At 40.6% G+C, this 13,666-nt stretch overlaps 1 protein-coding gene across 1 annotated transcript in view; it reads right to left on the minus strand.

Annotated features, from left to right (window-relative positions):
• Positions 1-426: 426 nt before the first annotated feature.
• RGR (retinal G protein coupled receptor) overlaps positions 427-13,666 on the minus strand; it is a 14,572-nt gene continuing 1,332 nt past the window's right edge. Inside the window, exons 2-7 of the mRNA XM_008642804.2 lie at positions 11,746-11,902; positions 10,907-11,028; positions 4,727-4,880; positions 4,035-4,152; positions 2,473-2,586; positions 427-1,565 (exon numbers count right to left, since the gene is read on the minus strand). Coding sequence (XP_008641026.1) covers positions 1,422-1,565; positions 2,473-2,586; positions 4,035-4,152; positions 4,727-4,880; positions 10,907-11,028; positions 11,746-11,902 — 809 coding nt within the window. The 3' untranslated portion in view covers positions 427-1,421. The remainder of the gene's footprint in view (positions 1,566-2,472; positions 2,587-4,034; positions 4,153-4,726; positions 4,881-10,906; positions 11,029-11,745; positions 11,903-13,666) is intronic.

Genomic DNA, 13,666 nt, shown 5'->3' on the forward strand with positions numbered 1-13,666 from the left:
GCTCTGTCAGGTAGTTTGTGACCAGATTGAGCCTCAAAAAGTCCCAAAGCACATCTCTGAATGGGATCCTGCTGGTTGACTGCTGACAAAATGACATTTATTCCCTATCTCTAGACATGAGAGGAATGTCCCTTCTACCCACCGACTGTTTAGCTTTCAGGATTGTACCATCTACCCTTTTGTAACCCATAAACAACTGGTTTCCCTTTAAGTATGTTGGAAGGCATCAAAAGGATGGATCAATTTTTTCCTTGGTTAGTTTCAAAACCCCTTTCACTGTCAATGCTTGGAAATGAACCATATGACCCCTGTAAGTATCAATTAGGTTTGCTTTTTTTGTACACACTATCTCTCCTAATCTGTGTTGTGCACGTATTTTTTTACAAATGGGCAATTCTGAGACGCATCTTGTAATACCAGACAACATCAACTGACAGTTTTTCATTCCATGAGCAATATGAGCAACATGAGCAAATACAAGTGTTTAAAACGGACATTTCTGGTAGTTTAAAATACATATGAATTCTGATAATTATGAAAGTGACTTTTTAATTGCTCAGACTCTTTAATCACAACTGATTCAGTGATTGCTTTCACTTACGTAGACCATAGGGGAATTTAACGGAAGATGTGAAGTTAGTTTTTATTCTTATGACATTTTTTGAACAGAATCTGACTCATACCTCCCTTTAGTTCTCACTCAATGTTCAACAAAAAGATGAATGTTTATGATGGACTATAAGCTTTTGATTGTCCTGCTAGGCAGCAGCTGCAAAATCTGATGTAGTTTAGTGTGTGACAAAGCTGAATGTCACCCAGTGATTCATTTGAATGGGAGCCAAGCTAATATTCCTTACTGGGGAAATATGCTCACTAAAATGTTTTTATGGAACTAGGATGTCAGATTCATGATAGAAATTTGGAAACTCCTGTGCTGGGTGCATTGAAAATGAGTTGTTCAGATGAACAAGCTATTTATACAGACGTGGTTAATACTGGCTACTGGTTTAATCTTTTAGTAATCTAGACATTACCATATGGACAACCTGCACAGATTGATCTGATGAGGCCTCACTGGATAAATGAATATCCTACTTCAGTTAATTTGCTGAGCTTTATGATAGCTTTTATGAGGAGAAAATAAATGCTTTCCAGCACATATTTTATTCGCAGTGACATATAAAATGAGACTGATGACAATCAACATGGATTTAAGGCAGCTTGTTTGACAAGCAGCTCATGATGGTTTGGACAGTTATCTGGAGGGCTTTCTTTCCATCCTTCATTGTGTGTAGCCAATGCACAGCCTTTCCAATGTGGAACCACCTTTGCACATACATATCAGAGAATGCACTCAGTTTTCTCTTGAATTTTGCTTTCAGCGATGTACTTACAGTAATTTTGTTTAATGCCATAATGGATTATTTAGTTTTGTTATCAACCTCTGCTTTCTCAATCTTCTGTCCTGTGAGGAACTGCCATATTCCTCCTCTGTAGTTCTCATTTCCCAGGGCATATACAAAGGCATCCACTGTTGGCACAGTCTTGGCAATAAGGGCAGGAATCTGTCATGAGACACAATATTTATTACTAGGAAAACACACCGAGAAGCCAATGGGCTGATTTCAGCCTATGTTCAGTTTCCCTTTACCAAAAAAAAGCCTGTTTCCAATGGCATTAGCTTGCTACTCCCAGAGAGAGGAGAAGTTAAAGCAGTTTGGCTGGTTGCAAGTCCTACTCAGGAAATTATAGTCTCCAGGAGGAAGAATTTTGGTTGGCATTGCCTGAAACAGGGATAGTTCAGTTGAGAGTGAATACAAACACTTAGGAGGAGTGGAAGGTGTGCCATGGACACCTTTGGACCGATGGATGAAGAGGCTGATGTTGCTAACACATTTAATGTGGGATACTGATTACAGTAATGCATTTGGTGACCTGAAACTGGGCTGATTTTGGGGCACTGAATGAAAGCTGAAAGGTTTGATGGGATATTACTGAGTCCCAATAGTGGTTTTGGAGCCAAGACTCATAAAAGAAAGGGGAAAAATGAGGCAGCATAACCTTAGGAGTGATTAATTACAGCTTCCTTGAGGAGAGAGAAGTATTAGAAATATGAATGAGACAAACAGTTTCTTTATAACTGTAAATTCTGAGCTGGTGCCACAAAAAGCTCCTACATGGCATAGAACAGTACAGGCTACAGACCCCTGACTAAGTGCTGAAGAAAAATACCCCGACTTCCTACATTTTTGCTTGATCAAAGCAGTAATGCAATGCCTGTTATATCACTGTGCTTACCTGTTTTCACTAAAAAATGGTAGATGAACAGAATGCTTTGAGGAAAAGGACTACTTCTTACATATGTTTTTACAGGTAAACCCAGTTATCAGTAAACTGGCATTGTTCATAGAGACAGAGAGAGGAGAGTAAGGAGAATGCCATCGTTTGGGTTCTGAGGTGGCACCGACGTACCATGCGGTATTTTGGTGGAATGAACATCACATTTTCCACTGCTGCATAGGAGCACAGGAGGCAATAGGGACCCCAGCAGATGACCAGCGTCTTCAATGGTAAACCAGTATTAAACTGAAAAACAAGAGCAATAGGTTTCTTTTTGTTTCACAATCACACGCTACAACAAATGGGTGGGAGAGGTCCTGTGAGACCGTGGTTTGTGTTCAGCAGCAGGAGAGGATCAGCCAACAGGATATGGGATAGCACAGTGCAGCAGCACCAAGGCCTTGATCCTGGGCATGGGTGGGGAGTGGCAGAGGTGGCAAAACACCTTAGGGTATATCAGACAAATCAGTGTGTGCTAGATATAGAAGCCGTGGCCAGTAATTGCTGCTGAGAGGAGAGAGCAATGTGAAAATCGAAAAGCAGATTAAAAGGAATGATATTTTGCTGACTTCTTAGATGGTCTCGCAGACAAACTGTGTGAAGCCACTGCTATGGTGGTGCAACAGATGCATGCAGTAGCTGTGTTGTGGTAGTAAGATTCCTCTGTCCTTCATGCTAGGGCCCTATCCATGGTGTTCATGGCCAGCTGTTCCCAAGTATCTTACAAATATTAATGACTAAGGAAGTGATAATTTTATCCTTAAATTTTCTGTATTGTAACTTGTCTGCACAGCTACAGAATATCGTGAGGAAGAAATCACATTCTAGTGCATTTAAACTCTCTGGAAAAAAGTAATAAACATAATAATGAACACTAAGATTTGTTCAATAAATATATAGAGGGCACATGTATTTATTCCAGTCAGCTACAAACAAGTCTGCCTGGCTGTCTCTGTCGATATAACATTTCTCTTGAGAACTGACTGTCTTTACTGAGTGCATGGGTCAGGCTGTGACCACCACCCCTGTGTAGTGCCCCAGACTGTATGGCCTGCACCTCAGCAAACAACTCATATAATCACCACATTACATTCCCATAAACCTGCCACACCAGAACCATTCCTTTGTTTCCAGCTCATAAAGATTTCTGAATTTCCTCAGCCAAGTGTAAACACAGTGTGTACGTGCAGGCCCTTCTCCCCCATGGGGTGCCTGCGTGTTTCCTTGCAGAGCTGCAGTTCTGTCTGACTTCCTTAACCATAAACCAAAGGCCTGTAGCAAAGCAGGAAACAGCAATCCTTCCAGAGATAAATTTCTCTGGATAAATATTGATATGCTATTGGCAAATATTCTGTAAGCTCTGTGTTTGTTTTTTGAGGAGAGTTGGACCAGTGTTGATGGAAGGGAATCTTCAGGATGACTGGTCCAACTCCCTCTTTGATGGGGAATCAGCACTAGGTCAGGGCAGATGTGGCCATCTGGTAAAATGCTGACATTTCCAAGGATGGTGTTTCCGTGAACTTTCTGAACGGCCTCATCCTGTGTTGCTCTACCTTCCTACTTAAGTAGCACTGGGGGGTTAGCACAGAAGGAGCTGAGTCAAAGTCTTTGTGAAAGAAATTGGTTTTTTTTAAGGACTTTGTCTCTACTGGATGTAGGCAAGGTGATTGCAGGGGCTGAGGGAGCTTTCTTACCTTAAAGTGCCCAGTTTTCCTGAACTTTTGGTGTATGGACTGATAAGCTGTCATCATGATGAAGCCTGGGATCATGAAATTGAAAGTGGACAGAGCAAAAAGGAATGTGACATAGTTTCTGGAAAAGGTGAGGAGGGAAAGAAAAAAGAGGGTGTTAATTTCTCTTGAGTGCATCTCTGTAAACTTGCTGTAAGTATATACCAAACTGTATTTTTAAATTGGTAAAACCAGTTTTGTCAACGTGCTTCAGGTGCAGCATTTGCTGATGGCCAGTTAAGCCATGCTGTTGTGTGTGGGATGGATTGTGTTGTCGAAAATCACAACAGCTGTTTGTATTCTAAACTCAAACACCCCTACGTGGACATCTGTGCTGGACTGCATAAAGCCAAAAGCATTCTGAAAGAGTTTCAAGCCCTAAACCCAGAAAAGATGCAGTGTATAGATGCGTGAGGGAGTTTCAGAAAGCTGAGCACCCTCCTTTCCCATAGAGGAAGCTGACTTTAGCTGTTCCACATGCCACCATGCAAGTCCAGGCAGCCTTGGGTGATGCCTGGCTTGTCCCAGCTGCTGGGCAGGGACATCTCCCCCAGCAACAGTGGTGGGCACAGCTGGGGGTTTTGTGTGCCACCGAGACCATCCTAGGGGATGACAGCCTCCACTCTGCTCCTGTGGGAGCTGGCCCTGGCCCTCACCTGTCCCCTTTGCTGTAGTCCAGGGTGCAGCAGGTTCGGAGGGGTTCGTAGTTGTATTCTCCCCACCCCAGTAAGGGCATTATGGACCAGAAGGCAGCAAACAGCCATGCAAACACCATCATGGAGGCAGCCGTGCTCCACTGCAGCCTGCTCCCTGTGGAAGAGAAAAGACGCTCTCCATGTCCCGAACAAAACCACTGGAAACAGCTGTCAGGCCCTTGGGCCTCAGGCAGAAACAAGCAAGTGTCTGTGTTTTGTATCCTGAAGCTGACCCGAGTCTGGAGGAATCAGTCTTGCATAAAATATGAAGGAAGCTTTTAGGAAACAGCAAACTGTACTTCCCTTTTGTGTGTTTTACTTGGACAAACGCTGTATTGCTGCTCGGTTTTGCACCACGCTGGAGATACAGCTGCTGTTATGAACATTATATTCTTGTGTTTTGGGAATGTGTTTAAGGACACAGATGAGGCAGAGAGTAGAATGAACAGGGTGATGCAATAAATAGCGTTTGAAGAAACAGAGTCCCATTGCAGAGTGTGGGTCAGATCAGAAACGTGACTCTGCACACACTCCCCAGCCCCTGCCTACTTCCTTCCTGCCTGGCCAGGAGTGCAGGGCATGTGGGGATATCTAATACACCCTTTTCTAAAATTACTGGTCATCAATATACATGTGTGTGTATATATATACAACCTGACAACAGAGCTTGTTCTAAAACTACTGCTGGACAAGTAATTTTCCCCCTAAGATCATCACTTATCCTAGGAAATGTGAAGCTCAGCATTAGTAATTTTTTTTCTAATTTTATAATAAAGTGTTCCCTTGTGCCCATCTCATCCAGTTCCATCAAATACCATAGGAATGAAATGAAATGAAAGATTGGAAACTTCAGAAGACACAGGAAGTATTTATTCATGGAGAAGGCAGTCAGGATTCCTTGCTGCTGCAGGATGTTGTGCTAGTCTCGCTGCTTGCATGTAAAAAGGTCTGGATAATTTTGTTACAGAGGCCCACGTCTGTCATCGTGGCTGTGCTGAGCAGCCCATGACGCCAGCAGCACCAGCAAGGAGAACAGTGACTTTCCTCAGCACTCCTTTCTAATCAAATCTCCCATTACGGACAAGTAGTGATGCAATTTTCACTGAGGCTGGGAAGCAGTCTTTTTGTCTGCCCTTAGACAGCAGCATCATGACAGGAGGCAGGAAGATTCAGGCCAATTCTGAACTTTCCCTCAGAGGTGAAGGACGGGGGATGAGGTGCATGAGGTGAGTCCCTGCCATGGGGTCACACGTGGCTGACTCGTGGGTGAAGGACATGTGGGGGCCTCATAGGCTGGAGATCCCCATAAGGGAGCAGCTCCAGGAGGAACCACAAACTCTACAGTAGCTATTTTGTGTTGTACTGTTCTTGTATATTTTAAAAAAAGGAAAATAAAGGGTGTTAGTGAAACTGCCCTTTTACAGGAGTTCTGATTCCATCCCTCTCCTTTTTCTTATCTTCCAGAGGTTCTTCAGGGGAAAAAAATTAAAGTTTGAATTGCATTAAAAATCAACTTGGAAAATTCGTTTGGTGCAGGTGTTCAAAATTAATAATGGGAAAAGACAGTTGTACACATTGCAATTTAAATACAAAGGAGAATTAAAATCCTTTGTATGAAATAGTCTAGGTTTTATATTTGGTAGTTGCAAAAAACATTTTACTTTTTTAGTAATTTAAAACATTATTTTGGAATAATTACTAATGAAGAATTATTAATAAGGACTAATATCTGTCTTTTGTATGATTACTACATAGAAGATATACTTTGGCTGCAAAGGCTTAAATATTGCTTTGTAGTACTGGCATAATATGACTCTAGAATTACATAGATGAAAATAAAATAATAGCTTTTGATTTAGGAGACTAGAAATACAAGTGCAACTTTTTAGTAATTTGTAATTATTATTAAACTCCCAGTCCAAAGAAGCAATGTAGCCTAAGCACCTTCTTACTTTAGTGTTTGTGCCTTTTCTGTGAAAAACTGTGAGGAAAAGTTTATTTTAGTTACTTTTCCATGGGAGTTAGGGATCATAATTTTCTTATAGATGCAGAATAAAAGAACTATGCTGTAATGGAGGCTGGCACCAGGCATGTCTCAACAGCCTGCCTTTGGAAAGCTCGTTTCTGGGGCTGAGCTCATCTTTTCTCTCCTCTCACACTTAAGGGGCCTACTTTCGATGCTCGAAGAGGAGAGAATCAGAACTAACAAAATTAAATTTTTCCTTTTGGCTTTGACCTTTTGCAAAATGAGATTAATGGTAAAGTAGACCTGGTGAAATCAGCTGCTGGTTGACCCTCCAGAAAATATTTACACACACATCAGAAGTAGCTAAAAATGTGTGAATGTAAAATTACACAAGCTTGAGATTATTTTGGTTTTACTCAGAAAAAACGCTTTCAGTACAAGAACAGTGAAAGAATCCTGCTGTGTTCACGTGGCAAAACTGTCCTCCCCTGAGAAAGCCAAGAGCAAGAGCTCAAGTTGAGAGCAGTTCAGTGGTTTTTGTGCACAGTAGGCCATTGCTTTACCTTAAATGCCTTCTCTTGGCCTGATAAAATTTAATGTAATAGCCGTGTAGGTCCTAATTCAATTAAATCATATGTAGGGAGTTCAGCATATGCTTACAGATATAATTCCTAATTAGGGCCCAGTGCTGGCAGTTTGGTCCTTTTAAGTCTAATCGCTCTTGTGCTCTGGTTTTCTCTCTTTCAAAAGCAAAAAGGAAGCCTCTCTTTTCCACACAGTGAAATATTAATACAGGGAATTTAAAATGATTTCTCTAATTGCTTTGGAACAGAAAGAGTGCTCCCCCATCATTCAAAGATTACTAAAATTGTAATGCCAAAAGCTGAACTTTTAGGAAGTGCTATATAGAGCAGGGAACCTTAATCCTTTTGATCATGATGGCCAGTTTTTAGTGATATAATCATAAACTATATCTCCATGTTTAGTTTGTGGAAACATTTATGATTTTTTTTTTTTTTTTTTTTAAGATTTATGATTTATTCAAACATTTAGCTGATTTTTGCAACGTGAAAAATACATCTCTGACACTGTGGCTAACTTTCAGCTAGATTTCAGTCTGCTGTTCAAAAGCAGTGTCTCAAGTAAAAGGTCAACAGGATTTTCTATGATGGAGGGGAAAAAAGTCCCTTTTCCTCATTCTTGCAAATGGTTACGTTATTAACTGTATAATATTAAGTTACAATATGTTCCAGGACAGTATGGTTTATACCAAACTTTATGGCATGCATAATTTAAAATTAGCTAAGTTTGTCAAAGACAGAAATATCTGAAAATCTGCTAATTAAGAATATATATCAGTCATAAGTAAAATAGGTGTTAGTACCTACTTCATCTGTAGTGCAAAAAGCACCAGTCACTGGTGCTCACAAGTATTCATTTTTTGTAGGAATAAGAAAGCTGTAATGTGTAACAGCTACTTTTGTGCATATAATTATAAAAAGCTCTTTAAAATAACTTAATTAAGGGATTTTTTTTTCCTGCGGTTCTCCATGATCTTAGAACTGTCTTGGTGATTGCCTCCTGCTTCAGAGAAAAATGCAAGATCTGTACAAACATTGACATCTTGTCAGGGAAAACTGATACAGGTGCAAAGCTAGATGAAGGGAATGTGGCAGGGTGGCTGCAGTGTGACAGGAGTCTAGGATTTACTCCTAATTTGACAGAGCTGACAGCTTCAATTGGAGCAACCCAGGTTACCTTGGTTGTTAAGGATTAGATAAAAGTCACTATAACTCTACTTTTTGAAATTGAGTGCTGCTGTGAAATCCCTGCTAGTTTTGTTTGTCTTCTCTTTTAAAATATTGAGAGAAGTACTGATATAAATCACTTTAGATTTACTGTTTCCTCATAATTCTTAAATGCAAGTTAAAAATCTTCGGTATTTTTTTCTTTCCTTTTAATTCTGTAACTGTATGCTGTACTTATGAACTGACCAGGATCCTTCTCCTCTTCACAAGCTTCTGATGGCACCACGAATGGTCAGAGAGGGAGAACTGACAATGTCTACCTTGATTTGAACTGTCACCTTCTCTCCTGAATACTTGGCTGCTGAGAGGCAGCTTCCTCAGAATTTGTGCTTTTCTTCTTCACCATCAGGCACTTACATAAAACTACTTCTGTTTTCTCCTTTGCCCCCAATGATCAAATTTTAAGAGCTTTTTTTCCCATCTTGCTAGAGATTGACATTGATGCCCTTCGGAATCCCCTGCTTTTTCTACTCTCATTGCATAGTTTTAGGTTATTTCTGTAGTTCTCTCCTCTTTGCTGTGAAAGTAGCATCTCATAAACCCCAGAACCACACTTAGGGGATGAAAAGAGAGTTGCCCAGTATGGTTGCCTGGAAGTTAAAAAAAAACAAGGGAGGGGAGAATAAAATATCTTGACCTTCTCGGTCATATGGGGTGATAATACTATTTTCTTCCATATGCCAAGCAATGTCAACCTGATTTCTGGTGGGTGACTTGTCTAGTTACCAATACACTTTAAAGGTAGTGCTTTGTCACTTAGGGTTGTGCTGACTTCCAAATCTGAAAACCTGGTCAATTTTCAGAATGTTGGTGAGCAAATTTGTGTTATTAGCATACAGAATGGTTGTAAAGTTCCAAGTTATCCTATCATCATAGTAATCTCTCACATTCTCATCAGCTCTTTCTTCCCAGAAATATGGATAGTGGATAATCAAGTGCCAAGCTGAGGAATGCCACAACAAAGTTGTTTTTGGGAAACAGTTTGGACATAACAAAAAAGCCTGGGGATTATGTAATTGAGTCTGGAAGGAGTACCAGATCCTGGGGAATGAAGATAAAAGGCTGATAGCTTTGATTTTTAGGTAAAGCTATTTTGTACCTTCTGTACAGGCATGCAACTCTCACCAGTGTCAACAGGAGTTTAATGTATGGATTGAGAACACAGTATAGCCTGTAGGCTTGGTATGGCGTATCTATGAAATATGACTTAATCTTTTTTGCAATCAGCATGTGAAGAATTGAACTAGCAGGGGCTGGTTTTACTGGAATAACCACAGGGCATGAGCATCTTCTGGGTTTCTGGTTTTGTTTTGTTGTTCAAAATGTTCACTATAGGAGCCATGTTTGGCTATCAGTTTGTAACAATTGGAGCAAAGTAAAGAAGCTTGTGCCCTTAGGGTTCTTCTGCCTGTGCTCTTAATGTACTGTATGCTCTTGACTGGAGGAGTGCATGACACAAAAGCATTAAAGCCAATGTGGCAGAGAGTAAAATGTCTTTCCCAGACATGCTTATTTTCAGGCTCTCTCGTAAAATACAGATGCTCCTCTCCCAGCTCCAAATGCATTTCAGTGTCCAAGGGGTGTTAGTATGGATTTTGCTCACAGCCTGCATTATTTGGGGCCTTTGTCTAGACATGAAAAAATACATATCTTTTCCTGAGCTGAATTCCTGTAAAAATTGCAGAACAAAAATGTTGGCAGCCTTTTCACCCTCAGCAGGATCATCAGACTGACTATATTCCCTGTGTGGTTTGGGTGTGTTTTGCCATTTGCTGCTAAAATCACATGTAGGCTGTGCCTGAAAGGCTGTGTGGGTATAGATGTCTCTTGCACCCCAAAATACCTGTGTGTTGCACAAAGGGGCTGCTGAACTCTGTCTGCCCGATCATGCCTCTGCATGGGCTCTGTTCCAGTCACCATCTCTGCAGAGGCAGCTCTCTGCTTACACCAAATTTCTCTATAATTAGTAAACTCTGCATGGACATGATGATCTGTTTGGTGCACAGCAGGGTGTTGGATGAAAGCCCAAGATGAATAGATTTTTCTTCAATATGAGGAGTTGGATTTTTTGGGGGGATTTTGTTTTAAAGATTACCAATGGGTTAAGAGAAAGCATGGCAAGAGGGTCACAAACTGGATGCGATGATGATGAGGAAATGTCTCCTGCAGGTGGTTGATGATTGCCTCCTGTATGGGAAGAGGTCCTTTGGAGAAACTTTTTATATTTGCTCTATCTAGTGTATAAGATAAACAAACTTATATATAAGATACACAAATAATAACTGTGTGCTTGCTTTGATTCTCAGAAATCTAAGCCAGCTTTTTGCAGGATGTGGGTAAGGTTGTGAGGTAAATTGAAGCCCTTACTTGTACAGTAGTGATGGTATCGGTCCCAGGCGACGGCAGCGCTGGAGCTAATGCTGGCCAGTGCTGTCAGGAAGCCATGGAATCCATGGATTTGACAGCCATCGGAGCCATAGGGCCAGTATCTGTCAACAAACAAGGAATATATTAAGAAAACGACAGAGAAAGGTGAAGACATGTTTGGAAATTGCATTAACAGAGAGGGTAAAATGATAGCCTGTGCTTATGCTATCTGTCTGAGAAACACTGTGAAAGATGTTACTGTGCTTGCTTTTAGGCATTTGCCAGCATTTTTCTTGCTGTGGTGTCTCTTACAGTACAACAGCAATTTGTATTCTTAATACTGAGAAGAAAATATAACCCTGCATCTTTGTATTGAAAAGTTGGGGTTTTTAAATTTGAAATGTACGTTTCATCCAATTATCTAGGTCTTCAAGATTTGCCCTCTTTGTGAGGAGCCAATTTGTCAATTTGTGCAAGTCAGTGCAACATAACAAATAGATACAGACTTGCAGACAAATTTGGGGTCAATCTAGAGGTTTAGTGAAGTGATATTTTGATACTCAAGTAGCTTCTAAACTGGTAAAGCTGTCTGGTTAAATGTCTTCTCTAGTCAGTCTTATAATCTGTCAATAATTATATGCAGTAAAATCTGCTTTTCTACTTGCCTGGTAGAACCACATAGAGTTTTGTTTTGCTATTTCAGATTGAGGGAATGAGAAGGTTGGCTACGTGTTACGGTAGGAAGAGCGATATTTAATTAGTTAGACCTCTTAGAACTTAAGCTGTTAATTTTCATGTGGTTCTCCTGAGCATGCTTCAGGAAAACCCTTCTGCCATACCTGAGGAAGCTGGAAAAGGCAGCGATGAAGGCATTGATGCAGATGCCGCAGTCGGCCAGGGCAATGCTGAGAACCAGAAGATTGCTGGGAGTTCGGAGCTCTTTGATTTTTCGGAAAGAAATAATTGTCAAGCCATTGAGACAGAAACCAAGCAGGGCTGAAAGACAGAATTGTTTGGTGTGATTCAACTGGACATGGAAAATATCTACAATGACGCTGCTGTTTTCTTTGATGAGAGAACAGTAATTAAAGTGGAATCTTATGCTCAGGGAATAGATCTGTAGTGGTCAGTCTGCACGCAAGTTACAAAGGCTTTCAGAAAAGTTGTAGGTGACAGCTCAAGCCAGTGCTTCAGACTTCATCAGTCATGTGGGGCAGAACTGGTTTGATCGTATTTGTAATTCTGCCTTTTGTTATAACAAGAGAAACTGGATTGTCAGGCTCCATGCAGGGACACGTGGTTCAGGGTTCAGAGCAAGGGAGATGTAGAGGAGGCAGTTTTCAGGAGAGCTGACAGCCTGCACATGCTGCTGGTGTACACATATCCAGGCCTGACTTTGATAGAGAAAAGGTTTGTATTTAATATAAATTAAAACATTCTTTTTTGTTTAAGCACAGAAATCCCTCAGCTATGTTTCAGTCAGCCTGCCTCCCTTTGGGCTTCTGTCTCAGGGAAGTCTACGCAGTGCTTGAATCACACCAGCTCAATCTCATTACTGCCCCATGTCAATAGACTATACATGAAAAGGAATAATCTAATTATGAAAAGCAGTCACCGATAGATTTAAAAAAAATAAGTTTATGTTGGTACTCAGAGAGGGATGGATCCAAGCAACCCAAGCTATTCACCCAGCACAGAGCTGTGCCACCCTGAAATCCATCCTTCACTGGTTTAAACTCAGGCTTTGTCCTTTAATGCCCTTTTCAAGGCGACCTGAATTATTTTAGCTCTGATGAGGCTCTGACTCAACATCCAGTCTCTAAGTTTCGGTTAGATGAGAGGCACTATGTCTTTTTCTTTGTGTTCTTCTTGGAAAAAGAAATGATGTAGCACAGAAAAAATCCATATCCCCTAATTCTGTAAAGTAGTGTAGTTACTTATGCTTCTTGTCTTAATTCTGCAGTTACATAAGATGGATGATGTTTTTCTCGTCAAAAATCCTGCTTCTACCTTAATTGCATTAATGGCTGATGGCATAACCATAGTAACAGCTGATGTGTGTCTATCATTACACAACATTTAACAAAATATTTCCAGGAGAAAAGTTTGGAGCCATTTGAGATCGGCTGTTTTTATTTCCTCCCTGTCAGATTACCTCCCACCCACAGGGTAAAACTGCTGTCAGCTTTCCCAAATGCAGAGAAGCCTTTAGGAGGGATATGTTCTGAGCATATTTAGAGTAGAGCTGAGAGTTATTACTATATCAGCTTTTTTTTTTTTCTATCTTTTCCCTGTTTTTGGAAGCCTCAGGCTTTATCAGATTCTGCTATCTTGAAGGTCAGCATGAGTGTACAAATAGAGAACTTACTAAATTAAAAAAAAAGCTTTGAATTTTTGTTTTTAGATCAGCAAATGTGTCCACTTAATAAAGTGAATGTAGCTCTTCACCGCAACCTTTTTTTGCAAACTGCACTTAGACGCTGCCATAAAAAAAGGAGAGGTCCTATTGCCTTTGTCTCAGAATGTTTCAGAAAGTGAATTAATCCTTGATTATTTAGCTTGGTCTTCTAACACAAATGACAATAATAAAGTTTTATTGCCAATCTACTGGGCACATACTGCCTAAAACCCAATGGAAAATACTTGTGTTTAGTAAAACATAAATGTATTAGACTATAGCTAGTTTAAACTGAAGGTTACCAGGGAGTGCTTTGCTTGAACTTCCACAGCTGCAGGTCCCCAGCAGGCTGCAGACCCTGG

This window comes from Corvus brachyrhynchos, unplaced genomic scaffold, assembly GCF_000691975.1.
Source record: "Corvus brachyrhynchos isolate BGI_N302 unplaced genomic scaffold, ASM69197v1 scaffold279, whole genome shotgun sequence".
Classification (NCBI taxonomy): Eukaryota; Metazoa; Chordata; class Aves; order Passeriformes; family Corvidae; genus Corvus; species Corvus brachyrhynchos.